Source organism: Gobio gobio (genome assembly GCF_949357685.1).
Source record: "Gobio gobio genome assembly, chromosome: 17".
Classification (NCBI taxonomy): Eukaryota; Metazoa; Chordata; class Actinopteri; order Cypriniformes; family Gobionidae; genus Gobio; species Gobio gobio.
Genome location: NC_137110.1, coordinates 20,900,934 through 20,923,298, shown reverse-complemented (window position 1 = coordinate 20,923,298; position 22,365 = coordinate 20,900,934). Strand labels below are relative to the sequence as shown.

The following is a 22,365-nucleotide window of genomic DNA, read 5'->3' as shown; positions in this document are numbered from 1 at the left end:
TCATTGAAAGATAAATTAACATTGTCAAGTTTGTTCAAATAAATCCAAAATTGCAATACGGCTTAGTTTGATGATCAAATCAGAAAATGTGCGATTTAATTAAATATGTGCTTTGTTTCATAAATATTATTATTGTAATTTTACATAGTACTGTACTGTATAATAATAATACTAAATTATTATTTTTCTTACTCTTATTTTACAGTGAAAGTTATATTTATTATAATAATTATTAATAATATTTTTCTTATATTGCTATATAAATCCCAAATATGTTGGCCAAATAGTGCAGCCCTACAAACAAGAACAATAAACCTGCAGCTTTTTTTTTTTTTTTTTTTTTTTTTTTTTTTTTAAAGGTTGGGTAATTTGAAAATCCTGGATACACTTTGTTTTGGTACAAAAACATTTAATGATGTATCAAAAATGTTAATAAAAATAAATGTCAGCACAAGCGATCCCTTATGGCATGGTCATTTACACAATCCCAATATCCCACTAACCGAATTTGTCTCTAAATCATACAAGTGAGAGAAAGTCTGGCAGAACTGTATCTCCTTTCATTTGATTCACTCTTCCCAAGCAATATCCCCAAACTTCATTAGGAGGAAATTGAATTTTTTCAAACTATTCCCATCCTGTTCTATTCTAACCATAGGGATTTGTCCTCTCTTTTCACCAACATCCTGGTCGTTGTTCTTCTTTTGACAACTAGTGTCTTTGAAGACATGTTTCAGTTTGTTTTCTTCTGACTCTTTTTCCTCTGTGGCTCCACCAACTGGACTAGGTTGAAATATATAGTGAAGCCCAGAAAGTGCAGGAAGGAGAGGACGGAGACCAGAACCGGAAAAAGATCGGGAAACTTGGCCGGGGGCTCCAACCACACGCTCGTAAAGCTTAACGCAGCCATGGCCACCAGTGAAATCCAGAACTGTAAAAGACAGAGTGAGCAACACTTACACAGTACAAGGGAAGAAACATCATGACAAAGGTTCATTAGTCCTAGTCAAGAGCTACAACGGCCGTACACAGATCCTTGTAACTTGATGTTTATTTTCCACCCTGTTTTAGGATGGCGAGTCAAGTTATAAACATTAACATGTCTATTTATGACAGATGGAGTGAAGGATCAGTGGAAGTGCTGGTGTGAGCAACACGACCCCCCAATGAAACTCTACCTCCATCGTAGGGCCCCCTTATTTATGTCTCTTGTGTAAATAAATATATCTAGGCAAACCTGTGTTAATGACTCACGCTACACAAATAGCACACCTTCTGGTCTCGAACATTCACGCAAGGAGCTGTTGAAACGTTCAGTCTTCAAAAGCTCTAAGAGCATGGGGTCAAGCTAATGTGAAAGTTATGGCCCGTTCAAGTGGCCTAGTGCGCTTAACTGACTTCTTCATAAGCGTCAATTTCATTAACGTCAGTGGTGTGGGGTAACGGGCCGTGACGTCAGCGTTAACTTACTTTCCATTTAATGATCCGGCTGAGGTTGAGTTTAGGCAGACAGTGCTGAGTGAGTTTGTGATAGAGGCCCAGCCTGAGCTCTTCATCTGTACTTCTCTCTAACGCAGAGAGCAGATACAAACTCAGAAAGAGGAACGCTGATGAGGTCACCACATAAGGCAACATCAAACCGTCCTTCACCAGCAGGGGGAGCATGCTAGAGGGAAAACAACAATGTTAAAAACTGTACAATAACTGATTTATCCCTCTTTATATACATCTGGCGTTCATTTTCATCAAGATAAGTGTGCAGTATTCTGCTGGTCCTGTCATTTCAAAATGGCAGCCCCCATGATGCGACCTGCTCCGTGTAAAATAAATAAATACATAAAAAAAAACTTTACATTTAGTCAATTTCATTTGTTTTCATTCATTGTGGCTTCATTTTTCAATCTTAATCCATTTTACTTCACAAATTTTTGCAGTTTTTTTAGAGGTGAACTCAATCACTTGATGAAGAAATCGTCTTTATACTGATAGGCACATTTACTGACACCTAGTGGTGTGGATGTAGAGCGTTGCAAATGTTTGCAGGGTTGCAATCCTACGGTGGCTCAGTAGTGCACAACACAACGAAATATAAAAAGCAAACATAAGTTCACAACACAACGAAAACAAGCCACAACACAACGAAAAAGCCACAACACAAATAAATCAAGCCACAACACAACGAAATCAAGCCACAACACAACGGAATCAAGCCACAACACAACGAAATCAAGCCACAACACAACGAAATCAAGCCACAACACAACGGAAACAAGCCACAACACAACGAAATCAAGCCACAACACAACGAAATCAAGCCACAACACAATGAAATCAAGCCACAACACAACGGAAATGCTCCCAACCACTCGGGGGCACTCGGAGCGCTGTAAAGTTGCCACTGTTCTATAGAGTCTGCAATCTTACAAAGAAATCAATACCACAATTAATTTTAACAGTATGTAGGCTAACCATTGTTTATCAACATTAAATATTAATTTAAAATCACCTACATGCATTATAGCTGCATATTTATGCTCGAGAATGCTTTGACCCGATAACACGGCACTAAGGGAACGTCTACCAATTCCACCAATTGGTTGAAACGTATAATTTGTATGAATTAAAATTGCTTTTAACATTTAAAAACAGACATGTTAAAATTCCACAGCTTGATTGTATTGGTAAAATTGACTTAATAATGCACAACACAACATTGGAATTTGAAAATTTAAAAAAAAAAGTTAATTTAATTCATACAAATTATGTTTCAAATTGGTGGAATTGGCAGACGCTCCCTTAGCGCCGTGGGAGCGGGTCAAAGCGTTCTCGAGTATAAATATGCAGCTATTATGCACGTAGGTGATTTTTAATTGATATTTCATGTCGATATACAACTGCACACTTAAAACTGATCGTAGTGTTTAAATATTTGTAAGATTGGCGAATCTATATAGAACAATGCAAGGAAAACTAACTTTACCGCCCTCCGAGAGTCCCCTAGTGGTCGGGAGCATTTCCGTTGTGTTGTGGCTATTTCGTTGTGTTGTGGACTTTTCGTTGTGTTGTGGATTTTTCGTTGTGTTGTGGATTTTTCTTTGTGTTGTGGCTTGATTTCGTTGTGTTGTGTCTTGATTTCGTTGTGTTGTGTCTTGATTTCGTTGTGTTGTGGTTTCATTCTGTTGTGTTGTGGATTTATTTCGTTGTGTTGTGAACTTATGTATGCTTTTTAAATTTCGTTGTGTTGTGCACTACTGGGCCACCGTAGCTGCTCCTGGAGGGCTAATGTCCTGCAGATTTGAGCTCCAACACACTTCCCTAGAAGTTTCTAGTGAGTCTGAAGACCTTGATTAGCTGCTTCAGGCGTGTTTAGTTAAGTTTGGAGCTAAACTATACAGGACAGTGGCCCTTCAGGAACAGGATTGGACACCACTGGACTGCGTTCCACTCCCAATTTTTATACTCTTCACTCGCTAACTTTCATCCGTCTCATGGACTCATGGATGTGCGTCATTCAGAGATGGCTAAAGTACTCAGTTCCCGTACTCAAGTAGAAGTACAGATACTTGTGTTAAAAAATACTCTGGTAAAAGCAGAAGTAATAATACTAATAATAAGTCAGGCTCACAATTTTTACAATTAAAGTGCTATAAAATTCAGAGAAAGTTTTTCAAATTCGATGTTGAATTCTTGGAAGCCAGCCATTCGTGGTGTTTTGGTTGGCACAATTTGCAGCACATTCGCCAGGAGTCATTCTTGATGCCTACAATCTCAAACATCTCCCTCAGATAAGGCCAAGGATGATTGGGAATGTCTTGCTGCTTTTCTGCTCCGTTTTCTTCAATAATGTCGCCGCCGTCCATACTACATGCTAACGTTACCTCAATTAAGCCGCAATGATTTCCCGCGAATGAATGCTGCTGAATCTGTTGAGTCGTCTTGTAGTGGTGTGTCAAGTGCAACGTATATTCCCATCTAATTAGATTGAATTCGGTATTGATGACGTGAAAAATAATAACGTTAACTCCACTGACATTATTTGAAACTAAAGTAAAGAGCCAATTTTGTAAAATTTAAGGAGTAGAAAGTACCGGTATTTGTGTTAAAATGTAAGGAGTAAAAGTAAAAAGTCGACACAAAAATAAATAGTAACGTAAAGTCAAAATATCAGAAAAATCTACTTAAGTACAGTAACGAAGTATTTGTACTTCGTTACTTCCCATCTTCTGGCGTCATTCCTTACGTTGCATGAGTGCCCACTACTGGCGTTACTTTAAATGGAAAGCACTAATCCCTTTACTGCTCGATAACATTCACTATGGAGCTGATTCAATATTTAACCCTCTGGTGCTCTTCGTTAAGGGGTTGCATTGGTTGTCTTCCCGGTCCTAAGTGACCGGACACCTAAAAATTAAACTTCCTCCACCTCAGTAAAACCAATGCAATTTATTTTTCTTCAATAATATTTTTTATTTTGTATTTGGAGATTATTTGATGGTATTTTTTTATATTTATGCAATAATTGTTGTCTAATTTTGTCATTGAAAATTATATTTAAAAAAAATTGTTTTACTTTTTTTTTTTTTTTTTCTTTTTTTATTATTGCAGTATTTCAGGTTAAAATAGAGACTAGGCCTTCAAAATACATTTTTTTGAAGGCAGATTAGCGCCCTCTTTTGGAATTATTTAAGAAATCATGCAACCATGTGTGTAATCACTAGAGGTCTCTATGGAGAATTCCCTAGTTCTGTTTTGAACACATTTAATGACTTTTTGTTGATGGATTTGAATATACATTAAAAAAATCTCAAAGACTATTTATTATAAAGTTTTATATATTTTTTTTTGTTAGAAATATAGATTTTTTCTGTGAATTTGTGTTTTTGCAGATTTCCCATTCATTTCCAATGGTGTCATTTTTGACCGAAGAGCACAAGTGGGAGTAATTTTTTACGACCATTTAGCATGCTCGAATCATGTCCTCAATTTTTTTGTGTGTTAACATACCTAATGCTGGAAAAGTCACCAAGTTTCATATTTTTCCGATGAAGCTGTGATTTAAAAAAATTCCAAATGTGGTTCATAGGCTCAGTTTTTCATAGGTGTGTGTGTGTATAAGTGTGTGTGAGCGGATGAGTCAATATCACACTCTTGATGTTTTAGAGTGTCATCCCTTTACAGCTGTGTACTTTTTTCAGCATTGTGGCCGATTTGTAGATTGTACACACAAATATTCTGTGAATCTTTGTGTTTTTGCCGATTTCGGTCATTTATGACCGAAGACAATGAACGCTACTTTTTTTTTTACGACCAATTAGCATGCTCGAATCATGACCCCAATTTGTTTGTGTGTTTGCATACCTAATATAAGAAAAGTCACCAAATTTCATATCATTCCGATAAAGCTGTAATTTTTAACATTTCAAAACAGAAACATTTCCGGTCAGAAATGACCGAAGAGCACCAGAGGGTTAAACCCCCATTTTACTAATTCATTTGTTTTATGCACCATTCTATATGCATTTAAGTTGTTGGGGAAAATATATAAAATCATATGAGCTGTTAAAATTACACAAACGGAAAAAAAAATCAATAGTATAAATTTTTACTGTGAGCATAAAGTAGCTACAAGTATGTGATTAAATCTCAACATAATATATTATACACTATTATGCAATTAATTCTCAAAATAATTAAAGGGGATAGTTCACCCAAAAATGAAAATTAGCCCATGATTTACTCACCCTGAAGTCATCCTAGGTGTATATGACATTCTTCTTTCAGACGAACACAATTGGAGTTATATTAAAAATGCTTACTCTGCGTCTGACGAGCGTAACTGGTGTGCAATGTCGTCAGACGTAGCATTTGGAACTGCGAGAGGTGCTACACTTTTCCCTAAGTTGAATACGGTAGATGATTGGACGGAAGCTAGATAATTTTTAAATATGGATATTTTTCTTACACAAACGCATCGATTCGCTTCAGAAGGCCTTTATAGCCTTCAGAGCAGTTATGATGCATATAGATGCATTTTTATGGACTTCAAAAACAGAGCAATATCCACAGCCATTATAAAGCTTGGAAGTGCAAAGACATTTTTTATTATAACTCCAATTGTGTTCGTCTGAAAGAAGAAAGTCATATACACCTAGGATGACTTCAGGGTGAGTAAATCATGGGCTAATTTTCATTTTGGGGTGAACGTTAGTTTAATATATCATACGCTACATTTAAGCGTGATCTGCTGTGCCATCACAATCAAGTTGAATTGTGGGATATAGAGCTGCTTGAAGTGTACATTGGATTAGACTCGCTCCCTATCCAAGGACCTAGCCACACTTCTTTCGATCACTTGACAAAGTAGAACTCACTTCAAAATGGTGGCAGGGATTCCCCCGAGGGGAAGTGCTTAAGGAAGTTTGCGAGTGTATGTCTAAAAGCGAAGTGGAACGCACCCCTGGTAGAAATGATTTATTCACAGTCAGCCATGATTAATTTATTCCACAAAAATGTCCAATAATAGTGGGGGTAACCAAGATCAGTGCCCGCTCCACGTAAAAAAAAAACCCAATCCTTTAAATTGAGTTAGTATTTTGTTATTTCATATTCTTTCATTTTAGTCAATTTTACATGTGAAAACTTTTGCGACATTTCACATTTTCGTTAACACTGTGAATTAAAATAGTTTCATTATCAAATTATGCACATTTTCTAGCCGGTATTCCTTATCGCTGAAAAAATATTTGTTTATGAACATTATCAGTTACTTGCGTTGACAAGAGCAACATAGGGACACTTATAGCCATCTTCTGTTTCCATAGGCATTCGGCTGAAAAACAAAATAACTTGTGCACCAATCCTATGAATAATACTGCCATTGAGAAAGTGTTGACAAAATAAAACAATCTTTGTGTTAGCAGAACAGGTCGTGACGCAGAAAAAACAATACAAACTGTGAATTCTGATGCCGCAACATTTAGCCATAATGAGTAGAAAGTGTGCAAATTAATGGTGTGTGTTTGGGGTATAGAAAACTGTGGCAATGTGTTGTCTCTGTATGCTCTTGTGGATATTTCCCCTAATAGTGCAACAATTACTCTATCATAGAATATAATCTAATTATCTTCCATAACAAAGAGCATCATGTCTTCAGCTAAAAAACAGAAATATGCAGCATTAAAACAGTTTTGTGGAAGCAGGCAGTGTGATTCCAGAGAATGGTGGGTTGTGTTTACACAAAGGAGTCTTAGTTTAATGGTATGTGGGCTATGTCATGTAATCCAGTGATATCCTTACACTAAACCATGCATACAACAATTAATGTGGACAGCTGGGACTCCCCTATCAGCTACTACTCTTCCTCTCACTATACAGTCATTTGCTGATTTTGTTCCTATCTTAACCATGAGGATTCATTTATTTATAGTACAGTGATTTGAACACATAATTGCTTGGTATCTTACCTGAACGTTGATGTTAGCAGAAACCAAACGGCAATCAGAGGTATTTCGTTGATGACAAGGCAAACTGGCCTGTAAAACACATATTTGACTTTTAAGACTATCTTTACTACATTACATTACAGATATGTTTATATGATACCAATGCTATAATTATGTAGTTGAGAGGGCAAGGACTAGGTATCAGTATCATCTCTCCCCACTGATCCAGCCACTCCACTTCCTCTGTCAGCAAACTTTTAACACCCAATAGAGACCCTTAATCCAGAAACATGCCTTACTGATTGACTAACGCATTGCAAGATATAACACAACAATTAAAATATGTTGCTTGCAGCTGGCTCTTTTTGTGTATGCACACGTTATATATAATATGTTAGATTTATGACACACAAACTACTGCACTATACTAAACAATCACTAATTTCCCTGAAGGCAAGTTTATCATTTCTAGCAATTGACTGATATTGCCTTTTAATTATATTGTCTTTTTATATTTATGATGATGTGTCCAATAACCAATATTAATTAGTTCTATTTCTGAATTTTGACTACATCATTAGACAGAAATACATTTCTGTCTGAATTATTATTATTATGTCATTATATTAATACAAAGTTTTTGGGGGATATGCCTATTTACAAAGTTGTTTTCAAAATGATCGCAAATGTGTTTTTATCTTTATTTTAGAATGTTTAATCTACACATTTATTTACGTACTTATTTTTTAAATACTTTAAAGGGTAAGTTCACCAAAAAATGAGGTTTCTGTCATTAATTACAGGTTCCAAACCCGTAAGCAGTGTTGGGGAAAGTTACATTACAAAAAGTACAAAAGTAATGCATTACAATATTGCGTTACTCCCTTAAAAAGTAACTAAATGAGTTACTTAGTTACTTTTTAAGAAAAGTAATGTGTTACATTACTTTTGAAAATGTGTTACATTACTTTTGAAGTAATGTGTTACATTACTTTTGTGTTAATTTTTCTCACCTGGGCTGGGCTTGCTTTTAGTTTTTTTTTTTTTATAACAAAAAAGTTCTATTTTTGTGCAAATTTAAAACCCTCTTCATACCAAAATTGAAATAATAAGCCTCAGGCTGAGATAAAAACACAAATTTACGCATGAACAGTACTGCAGTGCTGTGCTGCCATTCTGGGTAAAGGAAGAATAGGACACTGGAGAAAAAAGTTTTACCAATAAAAAAACAAAAATCTAGTAATTTTTGCTCATGGTTTAACTGAATCATCAAAGGTCAGCAGCAAGTACATTGGTCAATAAAGGTATACCTAATCTATATATCAAATGCATAAAAATATGTTTTATTTAACAACATTTAATTATTGAAGGTTTGCATAGTACTGTGATTTTGCATTTGACTGATTTTATTCATTTTGAGGAGTACTGAATCTTTATTGTGCAAGTGAGATGAGTAAATGCTCACATTTAGTCTAGAACTACCATAACCATCATGTTCACACACAACGCCTCTGCACTTACTCTCGATTTTTCTCAACATGGGGACAGGAGAGCTGTCAGTCAAATAAATGTGAAAAAGTAACTTGTGTTACTTTTTGGAGAAAAAAAATTAGCACTGACTTTTTTGATATTTTGTTGTAAATTTGAAAAGTAATGTGTTACTTTACTAGTTACTTGAAAAAGTAACCTGATTACGTAACTCAAGTTACTTGTAATGCGTTAACCCCAACACTGCCCGTAAGACCGTTTATCTTCGGAACATATTCATTTATCTTCTGAAGATATTTTTGATGAAATCAGAGAGCTTTCTGAACCACCCTAGGCAGCAACGTCAACGCTCATTATTGGTCAGCTCCTGCGGCAGAATCACACGCATGCGTCGTGCTCATGTGAACTGAGTCAGCCAATCCTGAGCCTGCTTTCTGATGTAGAACCCAGAAGCGCTGCACTGTGTTTACTACGTGAAAGGCATAGGAGACTGACAAGGAAGAGAAGAAATTGTTGAATAAAGTCATTATTTTTGTTCGGTTTTTGCGCACAAAAAGTATTCTCGTCGCTTCATAATATTAAGGTTGAACCACTGTAGTCACATGGACTATTTTAACATCTTTATTAGCTTTCTGGCCCTTGAAAGTTGCAAAGACATTGCTGCCTATCGTGTTTCCGAAACCTTTCAAATTTTATCAAAAATATCTTAATTTTTGTTATGGGTTTGGAATGACATAAGAGTGAGTAATTAATGACAGAAATTTCATTTTTGGGTGAACTACCGCTTTAAATACTTGAGTTACTGTACCTGTGAAAACTGTTGTTGGCTATTTCTTTAGAGACCGACCAAAGTGTAAAAGTGTATCTCAAGTAGTTTCTAGTATCTACCCAAAATATAATTGCAATAATCATTGTTTTCAAACGTTTCCTTGTCCCTTCTACCACCCCTTCTTCTGTGCTTCTGAGAAAAACAGTAGTCCAGCCCCTACAGTAACTCATGCCACTTGTTGATCCCAAAAACGCACAAAAAACACTTCACACTTCACCTTTAATCATACTACGAGTATTAATAGATACGGTTTTGTGTGTTCGCTTTGCGTTATAACATTTGTATCTATTAATGACAGTGGGTTGAGCAAAAGTACTGTTCACAGCAATTGGATCAAGTAGTATGAATTATATTCCGCTGCTTACAAGGCTGCTAGAAGGATGGACTTCTCATGGACTTGGAAGGAGAAGAGGAAAAAAGCCAGGGAGGCGTTCACCTATAGTATAAGTAGACCGGGAGAGTCAGTGGTCAAAAATACAAGTTGTTGAACTGTCAAAGACAAACACATAATGATGACGCCACTTACCAAGGCAAGCTTGAACTGCCATAGAGTGGGTTTGGACACCAATTTTAATGATGAAGGCAGGATAAACAACAGAGTAAGAGCAAAACTGTAAGAAAACAATGTGAACAATTATTTAATTGATTACATCCATGCATTAATGACAGATTTACTATACACACAAACAGAGTGGAGAAATACGATCAAGAGCCCCTGTTGCCAAAGCCCGTAATCTATCCCATGGAACTAGAGAACGCGGCTGCCTGATCTTTTTATACATCCTCACAGTCAACAAGAAAGAACCCAGCATGCAGGAAATGCATGAGATTCAGAGATGGCCTGCCGAGCACTCACAGAATTACTTTAACCCCCTCAATCATGACTCTCTTGGAGGAAAATGACCCTATTAGAGGTGAATGACCCTTGTGGAACAAGAATCTGGTCCATCACACTGATGCAAACGTAACAGGTGAGATAAAGTTTAGGGGATGCTTGTGTATCTGACTTTTTTTAATGTAAAAATGTAAATTTTCACAAGCAATTTTTTTCCCTTATGGCGCGTTTTTAAAAGTAACATACAATTGCTTGTAAAACTATCGGTGCATCCCAATTTGCATACTATCTGTCCTAAATAGTATTTGAAAATAGAATTAGTGTGTCCCAAATTGTAGTATGTTGAAAAGAGTATTCCAAAGATACCCGGATGGTCTACTATTTCCGATTTCGAAGTGCAGATCTGGGCACACTGACAGCTAGTATTGCCCACAACCCATAGCAAGTTGTGGATAAAACATGGATAAAAGTGTTAAAAACTACAAGCCTGTGAATACGATAGTTAAGTAGAGAGGTTTAGATAAAGGGGTTTGAGTGAATAATTGTCAGTATCTAACGAAAATATATTTATTCAGTGTTATCCACATTATATTTAATCTGCAACAGCATTGAGAACTTTTGTAATGATACATTTGTCCCATACCCATGACATACCCTATTCTCTACGATGCGATAGGAAATTAAATTAAATTGAATGTGGAGGGTTTGAATTGTGATAAGATGATTGATTGGGCAGTTTAAACGGTGACAGGATGCACGTAATTAAGCGACAGAGCTGTCCGTTAAAGATGACGAAGTAGTACATCCCAAAGCTTGCCTACTTTTCTGCTACACACTAAGTAAGTACTTTTTCTTCACAAAAATATTACATACTTTTAGGACGTAGTATAATTAGGCGAATTGTGATGCAGCATATGTTAAATGTGGACTCGGAGCTGACCAATGTAGCAATCGTCTTAGACATACACTGACACCTAGTGGTGTGGATGTAGCATCTTGCAAACATTTACACTTGCTAGAAAAGCATTAATCACAGTTAGTAATTAATTTATTTTGCAAATGAAAGTGTACAATAACAACGGGACAGCCAAGATATGCGTGCAGTATTCGGCTGGTCCTGTCATTTCAAAATGGCTGCCCCCATGAGGGGACCAGCTCAGTGTAAAATAAAATAAAACCGTTTTATTAGGCTGCTTGTATAACTGGAGACTTCATCTCACATGAATGTTCATGATTTTAAAAAAATTCTAAAATCTTATTCATTTCTTTCTGTGTAAAACTTTTTAATGAGGAAAACATGCGTGAGTGAACCTTTAATGAAGCCCTTAAAGGGATAGTTGGCTTCAGAATCTTTAATGATTTGTTTGACGGAACTGTCACTTGCCCGATCGGGCCAGTGCTGCATCTTCACGGAAATTGATAATTTGCACATTTTAAGCCATGCCAATTTAAATATTCAAGCGTACGTAGATGCGAAAGTACTAACCGCATCCCTCAGTTTGGTTCACATCCAAAGCACGCACTCAGAACACCATATACTCATTTACATCATCCTGAGTTTGCACGGACATATTCATACAAAATTATGTCAAAATGCCCGTCTTGTCGAGTGTCATCGTAAACATAGTCGGTTAAACACTAAATGTAAACATCAAACGTTAACATGGGAGATAACATGCATGTGTAACAGTATATTGGATCCGTGTAGCTCTTAAAGTGGCCGCTGCCTAATATTCCTGCTGCTGTCTGTTTTTATATGTTAATAAAAAAAATAGATTATGCAGTAATATTTTACATTTGATTACTATTTCTGTACCTGAAAATCTAAATACATGAAAAACCTGAAAAAGAACTGTGTATTTAATTTGTATGTTTGTTCTATTGTATTTATTTGTGCTATTGCTCGTAATTTGATTATTTGTTCTTATTTTATTACTGACTGTCTGTAACAATTTTAAATGTATATGAGTTAGGCTAGTAGTTTTTGGTGTCAAAACCTTATTTATTAAGGTTACATGGATCAAAAACAACTAAAACAATAATTTATTTTATTATTGTTTTTGTGATGGGGCCAGTGAAAATTTTGACAGCGCAAGTAGAAAATCCTTAGTTGAGCCCTGAAAATGAAGATATTTTGAGGAATATAGGTAACCACACAGTTGATGGACCCCATTGACTAAAACAAAAATATGGAAGTCAATGGGATCCATCAACTGTTTGAATACCATTCTTCAAAATATATCCTGTGTTCAGCAGAAGAAAGAATTTCATATAGGTTTGGAACAACTTGAGGGTGAGTAAGTGATGACAGAAGCAATAACAAGACCCCTGAGAAAAATGTATTACCGACCCTGCAAATATTGATAAAAAAAAAAAGAGACAAACAAATCATTAAAGATTCTGAAGCAAATAGTCAAAGAAATAATCTTAACCAAGCCCTTGCACCTGCAGATTAGTGTCCACATATCAATGTCACAAAATCTCTCTGATATCATTAACTACCCATAATCCTTCTGTGCCCTCCATTATAATGAGATGTGTTTCGCAAACTTGGTAAGAGGGAATATACTGAGAGAGATTTTTAGGAGGATGCATAAAGAGATAAAGGAAAAGGAGAAAGGGTTGTGGGTAAATAGATGGTGAAGGATTACCTGAGGAACAGCTGAGTCTCACTGGACAGCAGGGTCTTGATCTTTATCAGCACATTCAAGCTGCACCATGTGTTAGCCACTTTATCCTGTCAACAAACACATGCTGTCAAAGTCACTAAACTAATGCGCTCCGGGCAGAATGACACAATGAGAACGAATGATACAATGACTGCTAGGTCAGTTTTCAAGTTCTTTATGAACAGTTGTTTAAACTTGTTGCCAGCTTAATTCAAGTTAAAGGCCAGACTGAACAAAACTTCACATTTAACTTTATGCTTTAATAGCTAATATTGGGGTGAAATATTGGGTTAAAATGTAGGACATATTAATCACACAACAATACTGACAATATAAAGAAACAGCATGCACTGCTTTTGAAAATGTAAATATTCCACCTAAAATCTATATTTAAAAAAAGTTAATATTTTATTATATTTATTTTTTGCTGTTGCTGACATACAATATTATGAATATATTGCAGCAATAGGATACGGGCACTAGTGCTTTTTTTAAAATATCCCAAACTATATTAGGCCTCAGTGTTATTTTAGTATTATTTATATACTTGTATATTATGTAATTGAATTAGCTTTAAAAAATATATTAAAAAATTTGTTTAAAAATAAAAAAAATTGTTTAAGTGTTAGTAATTTTATGTGATTTTTTTTTAAAAATTGTTAGTTGCAATGGAAAAAAATCGAATTATCGTTTAAGTTTTTCAATCTAATATATATATATATTTAATTACCGAAAATAATTTGTAATGGTTTTTATTTATATTAAACAATCACAACACTATTACGCCTACAAGCCATTTCTTTGACAGTCCAGAGATTTCATAAATACAGTGTATGAAATTACTCGGGTAATAAAATCAGTGGTTAAAGTCTAAAATGTTGTTCTATATTGTTGCAGCTCAAGAAAATAGACTTTTCTGAAATAGCTAAAAATGTATGATCATGCTTACAAAATTAGCACTGACATATAAGGTAAGCGTCTTTAAATGGCATGTGGCTCTTGAAAAGAAAGCACATAAGTGGCATTACTCAGCGTAATCATTTCCCAACTGAAAGCGCAATAAAAATTCCTGTGGGCATTCTTGGGGGGCATTGGTACAAAGGGCAAGGGTGAAGTATTACACTCCCATTAATTTTCCCGTCAAGTAACCGTGATGTCAAAAAAAACTATGCACTTATTTGTCAACTTATAGACACACGATTGATGCATAGCAAGGACATTAATAACATCACCCAGGCTGCAAAGACTGTGGTTTTGCCACATACAGAAGACCAAATTGTACCCTTTAGGAAACCGATACGTTACGAGTGCCCATTGACCTTTCTGCTGGGGTACCGACATATGATTCCTCAAAGACTGGTGGCCTTTAGCAGTTGTGCAAAAACAGAATTAGTAAATGTTATGAAAGTTGCAACCCTGGTTCTGAGAAACTCTCCATACTGCTCAGTCCTCAAAAACACAGCTGCTGTCTTTCACAGCTGTGTGAAGACGTGTGGACACTACAGCTGAAGATGAGACCCACCAACGAGACACACTATGAAAAATGTCTCAGTGTTTTTTGTCAATACATTGAAAGTCAATTGGGTCCGGTGTTTTGGACCCCATTCATTTTCATAGTAAGGATACAAAAGACAATTTTCTAAATATCTTCTTTTGTGTTTCACAGAAGGAAAAAAGGCGAAACCGGTTTGGAATGCCATGAGTAAATAATAACAGAATTTATTCTTTGCTTGAAAAATATTTTTTGTCAATACAATGAAAGTCAACGGGGCCCAAAATAGAAGTTCAAAGGAGTTCAAAATATCTTCTTTTGCGTTTCACGGAATAATGAAAGAGATGCAGGTTTGGAACAACATAAGGTTAAGTAAATAATAAAATAATTAACATTTTTCTTATAGACAAACAGCACTGATTTAACTATGGACTATCAACATCACCTAGCTTCACCGTCCTCTGTTGTATAAAGTACATGATAGCAGCAGCCAAGACTCGCTTAGCGCTTCCTCCGTCACAAATGCTCAAGGCTCTAGGTTAGAATTACTCACACCTTGTGTATTATGTTAGCCTCATGTCAGGCAAATGCATGATATATTCCGGGCCCTGAGCCTTGTAGAATTTTCAATTACTTCTCACAACACACCTACTTTGACAACAGGGTTTTTGGGCACATTTCAAAAGCAAGCCGCAGTACTTGTGCATCGTGTATTTCAGTACTGACGCACAAAAGGAATCAGACCTGGCTTTAGACAAAGAACAGGAGACAGCTCTGGTTTTCCAATAAACTCAATGAGAGACCCTTGTTTACTAATCAGATCTAAAGGATAAATCCTGCTCTAGACACAAGGGGTCTTATTGAGATAATCTATGAATATAGAAAGATCGGACTGGCAAGATGTGCAGTAAGTCAGTCTTCTATTTGCATTAGTATCGCAGAACCAGAATTTAAAAAAGTGTTTACAGTTTACTGTATGTATCTACATAGGATTAAGGCAATAGTGCATTTATGCATTCATGCATGCATACAGTGAAAAATGTAATGCATGTGGATAAGGATTTCAAGGGCATTTGCAAGCCGACCACACATTGGACATTTTATAACAGGCTAGCACACAGCAGAATAAGCATCACAAGCATCGTGCTATAATGATGTGTTGAATTCCCACTCCTTAAGCCATAAATATGCCTTATTTACATGCATTTTACCACTTTACTAAAGTAAAGCTCAAAGCTTGATACCAAATTGTGTGTAAATACTGCTGTGACTGTTACTTCTCAATGTGTGCCACCATTAGCAAGGTCATTTCAATTATGCAAACATGGGTTCAAGAAAATCAAATCAATTTGAAGGAACCTATTTAGGTGAACTTGACAGAGTTTGCCTATTGATGCTTTGTGATGATGCATATACATTAGGTGAATTACCTCAAACAGACCCCGGCCGACAGGAAAAAGGCGATGAAGAACTTGTAGAGGTTGTTTGGGGTCAGACAAAAAGGGCATCCAGCAAAGGGCAAAGGTCACCAATACAGTCAATGAGATTTTGACCAAAAGGAAAAATCTGCGTACACACAAAAAAGGACTGTAAAAACTCAATACTATATTTTTGTCTCAAAGACAAAAATGAAACAAAAAAAGTATTAAGCCAATGCCAAGGCTCCAACAGTTTTTTTATATTTGTGATTTGCTAAAACAACCATTTTGGGACTTTTTCTAGGTCACTGATACAATTGGACTGTGCTTGATATTATACATATTTGTCAAAGAATACTATTGTTCAAATAAATACGTTTCCAAAATTAATGTCATTAATCAAGTTTCTCGACTACTTGAGCAGAGACACCATACCTTCATAGTTTTTCAATTTGCTGTATACTGTAACTGCTAACACCTCTCAGCTGTAGATATACAGTTGCACGCAAAGACATAGCAGGGAGGGTCAGGCATGGCCAGAGAGTCATCTGGACATGTCTCTTCCCAGGCAAACTAATCCACCAATGCATTTGCCTCCAAATGCCCTTGGTACATTGTTACTAAATCAACAAATGCAAGACAGCAAAGAGCAGAGCACTAGCACTGAGACTGGCTGCAGGACTGATGTAAAAATGCATGTAACTTGCATACTTAAAAAGTTAAATTTAAGAATAAAACATTTAGAATTTTTTTTTAAATGACACCTGTAGTGGTGAAGTGCCAGATGACGAACATTAAGCATGTGTTGTTAGCTAGCATAAATCAGGCTATGACACTTTCAGCTGGATTGTACAGCTAAACTTGTAATTATAGGAATGTCAACAGATTCATTAATTAATGGGGAGCAATTTTACATTAACAGAACTTTTCACCTGTAAGTAATAATTCATATTGGTGAGATTTGGTGATTTGGGTTAAGCTATAAAAAACTACCAATGACTGACTTTACTTATAATTTAGGTCCCATGTTTATTTCATTATTTATATAATATCTTATATATATTATTTGTTGTGTGTGTCTATTGAACATAGGCATAGATAAATGCATTGACTGTGATAAATACATTTAACAGGGCTACTTTTCCTATACTGAGGCTGTGTACCTTTTTAAAGTTTTTGAGGTCTGCTTAAATAACAATTACTCAATTTTAACATAAAATTGAGATTAACATTTAGCCACCAAACCGCAGGGTTTATGCAACAACCCAAGAGACTCACCCTCGCCCAGTCAAGCCATGTTTGATGCACTTTCCCAGCAGGAAGCAGAAGAATGGCAGCGAATGGTACAATTCCATTTGCTTGTAATTGAGAGCCAAGGTGAAGGCCAAAGAACCAAACAGGTCCCAGCCCAAACCAAGTCCCAGAATCCCCCATAGAGCCAGACCCAGGCTCACACTGTTATATCTGAATATGCAGTTAAAGACTTTGCACATAGATAGACTATGTATTTTAACATAGTACTTTATTTGTTTGTAAATAGATTAAATTAAATTAGATAAATATTAAATTCCATTGCAGAATTAGGGCAAATGGTAAAGGATATTGAAAATGGCCGTAGTCAATCAATATAAGTCCTGGATACAGAAGGATGCAAAGAGCTGTGGCAACCTATGAGAACAAAAATATACAGTTTGACCAAATCAATGCAATAATGTAATCTCAATGATTACATTTTTTTTTTTCACAAAATATACAAATTCAAGGGAATTTATTTAGCTACCTTTTGTTTAGAGGACCCATCGCAAAAGTAGAAGCAATAAAGCAAAACTGCTGGAATGTAGATCAAAATATCTGCAAAAAGAACTATTGGAGATGAAGATTAATATACAACGAAGTATAAATATTACTCCTGTGTCTAGAGGAATTACTTAATCCTACACAATTTATTGACTTTGAAGACTGCAAAGAGTCATATAAGGTTACACTGCTGCAGTCATATAAGCCATGATCAATGCCCTGTAAATATTAACATGCTTTATAACATCCAAGCTTATTCAAAGCAATGCAGGTTACAAGCAACAATAACCCAACCCTCTAAAAAAAATTATATACATGGACAAAGGTATTGGGACACCTGACCATTACACCAACACTGTAATGACATTGCATTCTAAATACATAGACATTATTATGGAATTGGTCCCCTCTTAGCAGCTATAACAACTTCCACTCTTCTGGGAAGGCTTTCAAAAAGATGTTGGGGTGTTTTCGATGCTCTGTGCGTTCTTCCACACCAAACCCAGCCAACCATGTCTATATGGACCTTGCTTTGTGCACTGGGGCACAGTAATGCTGGAATAGAAAAGGGCCTTCCCCAAACTTTTCCTACAAAGTTGGAAGCAGACCCACAAACAGAGAAGCTTGATTTGTCACTCCACAGAACACGTTTCCACTACTCCAGTGGCGCCGTGCTTTACACCACTCCATCCAACGCTCTGGATTGTACTTGGTGACGTGAGGCTTGCATGCAGCTGCCCAGCCATGGAAACCCATTCCATGAAACTCCCAGACAGTGTTTTTTGCTGATATTAATGCCAGTGGAAGTTTGGACCTCTTCAGCTATGGAATCAGCAGAGTGTTGGCGACGCCTGCTCTGTGACCTTAAGTGGTCCTCAGCTTCATGAGTTGCTGCTGTTCCTAAACGTTTCCACTTTCCAGTAATACCACTTACAGTTGTCAATGGAATATGGACTATTTTCTTACATAAACCACTGCCTGCTGGTGGTTCTGATCGCTTTTAGAGGGAAAAGCTGCCCATAACTGCTGGTCTAGGATCAGTTTTCTCTGTAACAGCATATTGGAGAAATATATTTGGAAAACAGTCCAGTGCGTATCTGGGTTTGCGCTCTGGAGAACATCAAAGGTTTCTATTTACAATGTGTTTTGGCAGCGTTGAGCAATGTAGCCAATCACAAACATTTATGTTGATTTTGTGAATGCAGTCACATGTTCTGGACGCTCACAAATTCTCTCATAAAAAAAACAATTATGTAAATAAGAGATTCATTGTGCAGTCAGCTTCATTGATCTTGGTCTAATGCCTGTTTCTCAGATCATAAAGTGTGCCCCCTTTATGTCCTGGTGACAGCCCCGGTCATCGCCCAATGACTTTGTCCATTATATATAATTTTTTTTATAAGTTTGTTTATTGTTTCTGAGTGCTTTTATGCTCTAATAAACTGCTATTTAACAGATTACATATTTTAAATAAATTATTTTACCTACCTGTGGCTCTCATGAACAACTTATGAGTGTGACTTTCATAGCCTCTAGATGCATGCAACTCCACCCATTCAGGATTAAACAGCTTTGCTCTATCAAAAATACACAAAGAAAAATCAAAATGACCATCATCAAGCCGTTTAACTGAAGTTAATAAATATATATTTTTTATGGATGATGTACCATGACCAAATAAAACATCACTTACACATATGCACACACCAGACTGTGATAGGCTGTCAGAGGAGGGTAATCAAGTCCCCAGTAGTTCAAATCATTATTTGTAGTATTGAAGTACCTTGTTTGGAAAATAAAAAAAACAAACGTTTAGGTCACATTTATATAAGGCATTTGCCTCATAAATGAAATACTGTGACATTCAACTTTTACAAAATAATAAACAAATCCTTACAAAAAATAACTGCAGTACATTGAAGTAAACCTGCAGTATAATGTAGTATAACTGCAGTACAATGAAGTAAAACTGTAGATTTGCAGTATAATGAAGTATAGATGCAATATAAATGCAGTACATTGAAGTAAAACTGTGTGCAAAAAACTGCATTTTTCTACATGTAACAACTGCAGTATATTTTTGTAAGGGAAAAGAGGGAGCTTCACCAATGTTGTTGGTGTGGGCTACTTGGAGGAGGAATGAAAGACTAACCATTCATGAACAGGCAGATTGTAAGTCACTTCTTGCCAGTGTCTCTGTGCTTCATAGTCCCCGAACATTGGCGGTTTACCTGCGCCTATTCCATCAAGTTAAATGCAGAATAGTATGGTGTATTAATTAAAACGTAAATCATCATATATTTAACATTTATTATTTCACGAACAAAGTTCATCCCACTTGATTGTCATTTTAGATGAGCTGATCTTGCTCATTTCCAGATGAATGAGCTGTTCCGAACAACTGTCACTGACTGACTGACGTGTCAGTCCTAAAGAAACGGGTGGTTCATTGAAAACCAACCTGAGTATGAGTGAAAAGACACCGCCCACCTCGACGTTAAACCGAGCATCACGCACAGTGAAATGAGGCTCCAGCTCTCCATGTCTGGTAGCCTTCAGGACCTTTGATTTAAAAATCATACATTTGTAACATCGCTCATGCTTTCCTGCAGAGCCGAATCGGCTGAAATTCACTTCCTGAAACATTACGTCAGCGGAGTGGCGCCTCGTGATGACATCACGTTGAATTGATTAAACAGGTCTGCATCATCATAGGGTCTGTGTCCTAATGTTTGAACCATGGACTGATCATAACGTGAAAATGTTGGTAGTAATACGCCACTCTTTCTCAAATACAGTATTAAAGTGCAGTAAGTAAGGGCTTAGAAAGCTGTCCTGAATAAATAGGCGGTGATCAAACGGACTTAGGCTACATGGAACATCATCAGGTAAAGACGCTGAGACAACGGCCTTTTACTATACATCAGCTTATGAAGAGATTGAAGAAAGAAGAAAAAACTGGTATTTTTATGTTGAACTATCCTAACCAAAAAAATGATATCAACAATGGGCAAGGTAACAGGTTATTTGCTATATGTAGCCTATATTTGTAGCGATCCCATAACAAGCTATTATCATTTACAAATGACAATTTTAAACAATTGAAAAAAAAAGAAAATACATTTTTAAACATTGCATACATTCCATTTAGGCTATCTACAACGCCTTAAAAACACAATTGTTTAAATTAGTTTTATTTATAATATAGCCTAAATATAGGCTACTCACCGTATTGACTTTTTAGCATTCTAGCATTGCTTTTGTTTGTTTCGTTGATAGCCAAACAATTTCATATCATTACAGAAAATAACGTTTTTAGACAGTCAGACCCCATATAACTTTATAAAAATGGAAAGCAATTTACTTGTTAGTTTATTATTTCTTGGACCCATCAAACATTTTTGTTGCCTGTTCATTTCAGATCGGCATCGGTAAACCTGGTCCTCTAGATGTCATTTAAATGTAGGCCAGAGAGCATTTGCGACGTTGTCAATAAGTCAATTCTGAATTGTGGTTGTTGCTCTCTTTACAATCATTGGCCCTATGAGTTCCTCAACTCTTATCTGAGCAGTGTTGTAGCCTAATCATTAGCAGTTTTTTCACTTTAAGAGCTGCTGGATAGCTATGGCAGCTTCTGTAGTATAGGGGCATCAATTTATAAATAATAACCATGGACAAGTTCTGATTTGCAATGACACTTTCATTACAGTAAGGAGCCTATTAGTCACATTCCACTCAATGACATGTTAATGTCGCTGTTTGCCATCTTTGTCATTTACTGCTTCGTCTCTGCACCCTTTAAATATTTAGTAACCACTGTATCCACATTTACTGTTGGTGATGTGCTCCAGGAGATACCAGGGCTATGCAGTGGCCCTTAGCAGTGCCCTGCATATGGCTTCTGTATTGTGATTTTTGAAGGGCTGTTCTTTTGTTCTTTTTCTTTTTTCTTTTCTTTTTTTACTTGCTTGGGCTTTCTTTTTCCCCCAACATGTCCAGTTGAGACTAGCCTAATCATCTTTTTTTCCTCCTTTTTTTGCTTAAAATGTTTGAACGTGTAGCCTATTTATGTTTAATAAGCTGTCCTGCAATTCGCTGTGCGCAACAAGACAATTTGGATACGATTTCATATAGAGAACTAGGCTTATGTCTAATTAGAAAAATAATCCTTAGTGTAACATCTGATATAAAAGCATGACCATGACATATGAGTGTAAGGCATGGGACGGCCGTTAGGCGGTGGGAACACGGGCACTACACCTGTGTAGCGCGGAGAGCAGGTGGATCCACAAAGGTCAAAGCGTTGTTTGGTTTACCCAAAAATGCGTCCGACCACTTGTCACTTTCAAAATGCTCAGCAAGGGGTTTTCCTTTGTGTTTCACACGCCAAGAAAA

The 22,365-nt window shown here is 36.3% G+C and overlaps 1 protein-coding gene across 1 annotated transcript; it reads right to left on the bottom strand.

Annotated features, from left to right (window-relative positions):
- Window positions 1-355: 355 nt before the first annotated feature.
- alg6 (ALG6 alpha-1,3-glucosyltransferase) lies at window positions 356-20,566 on the bottom strand. The gene is made up of 14 exons (XM_079840685.1): window positions 20,432-20,566; window positions 20,123-20,207; window positions 19,664-19,753; window positions 19,459-19,547; window positions 17,954-18,036; window positions 17,777-17,841; window positions 17,452-17,637; window positions 16,186-16,321; window positions 13,246-13,331; window positions 10,286-10,370; window positions 10,125-10,195; window positions 7,464-7,532; window positions 1,471-1,666; window positions 356-931 (listed from the first exon to the last, which is right to left on the bottom strand). The coding sequence occupies exons 1-14, from the start codon at window positions 20,511-20,513 to the stop codon at window positions 734-736; spliced, it is 1,521 nt and encodes a 506-aa protein (XP_079696811.1). The 5' UTR covers window positions 20,514-20,566; the 3' UTR covers window positions 356-733.
- Window positions 20,567-22,365: the final 1,799 nt, after the last annotated feature.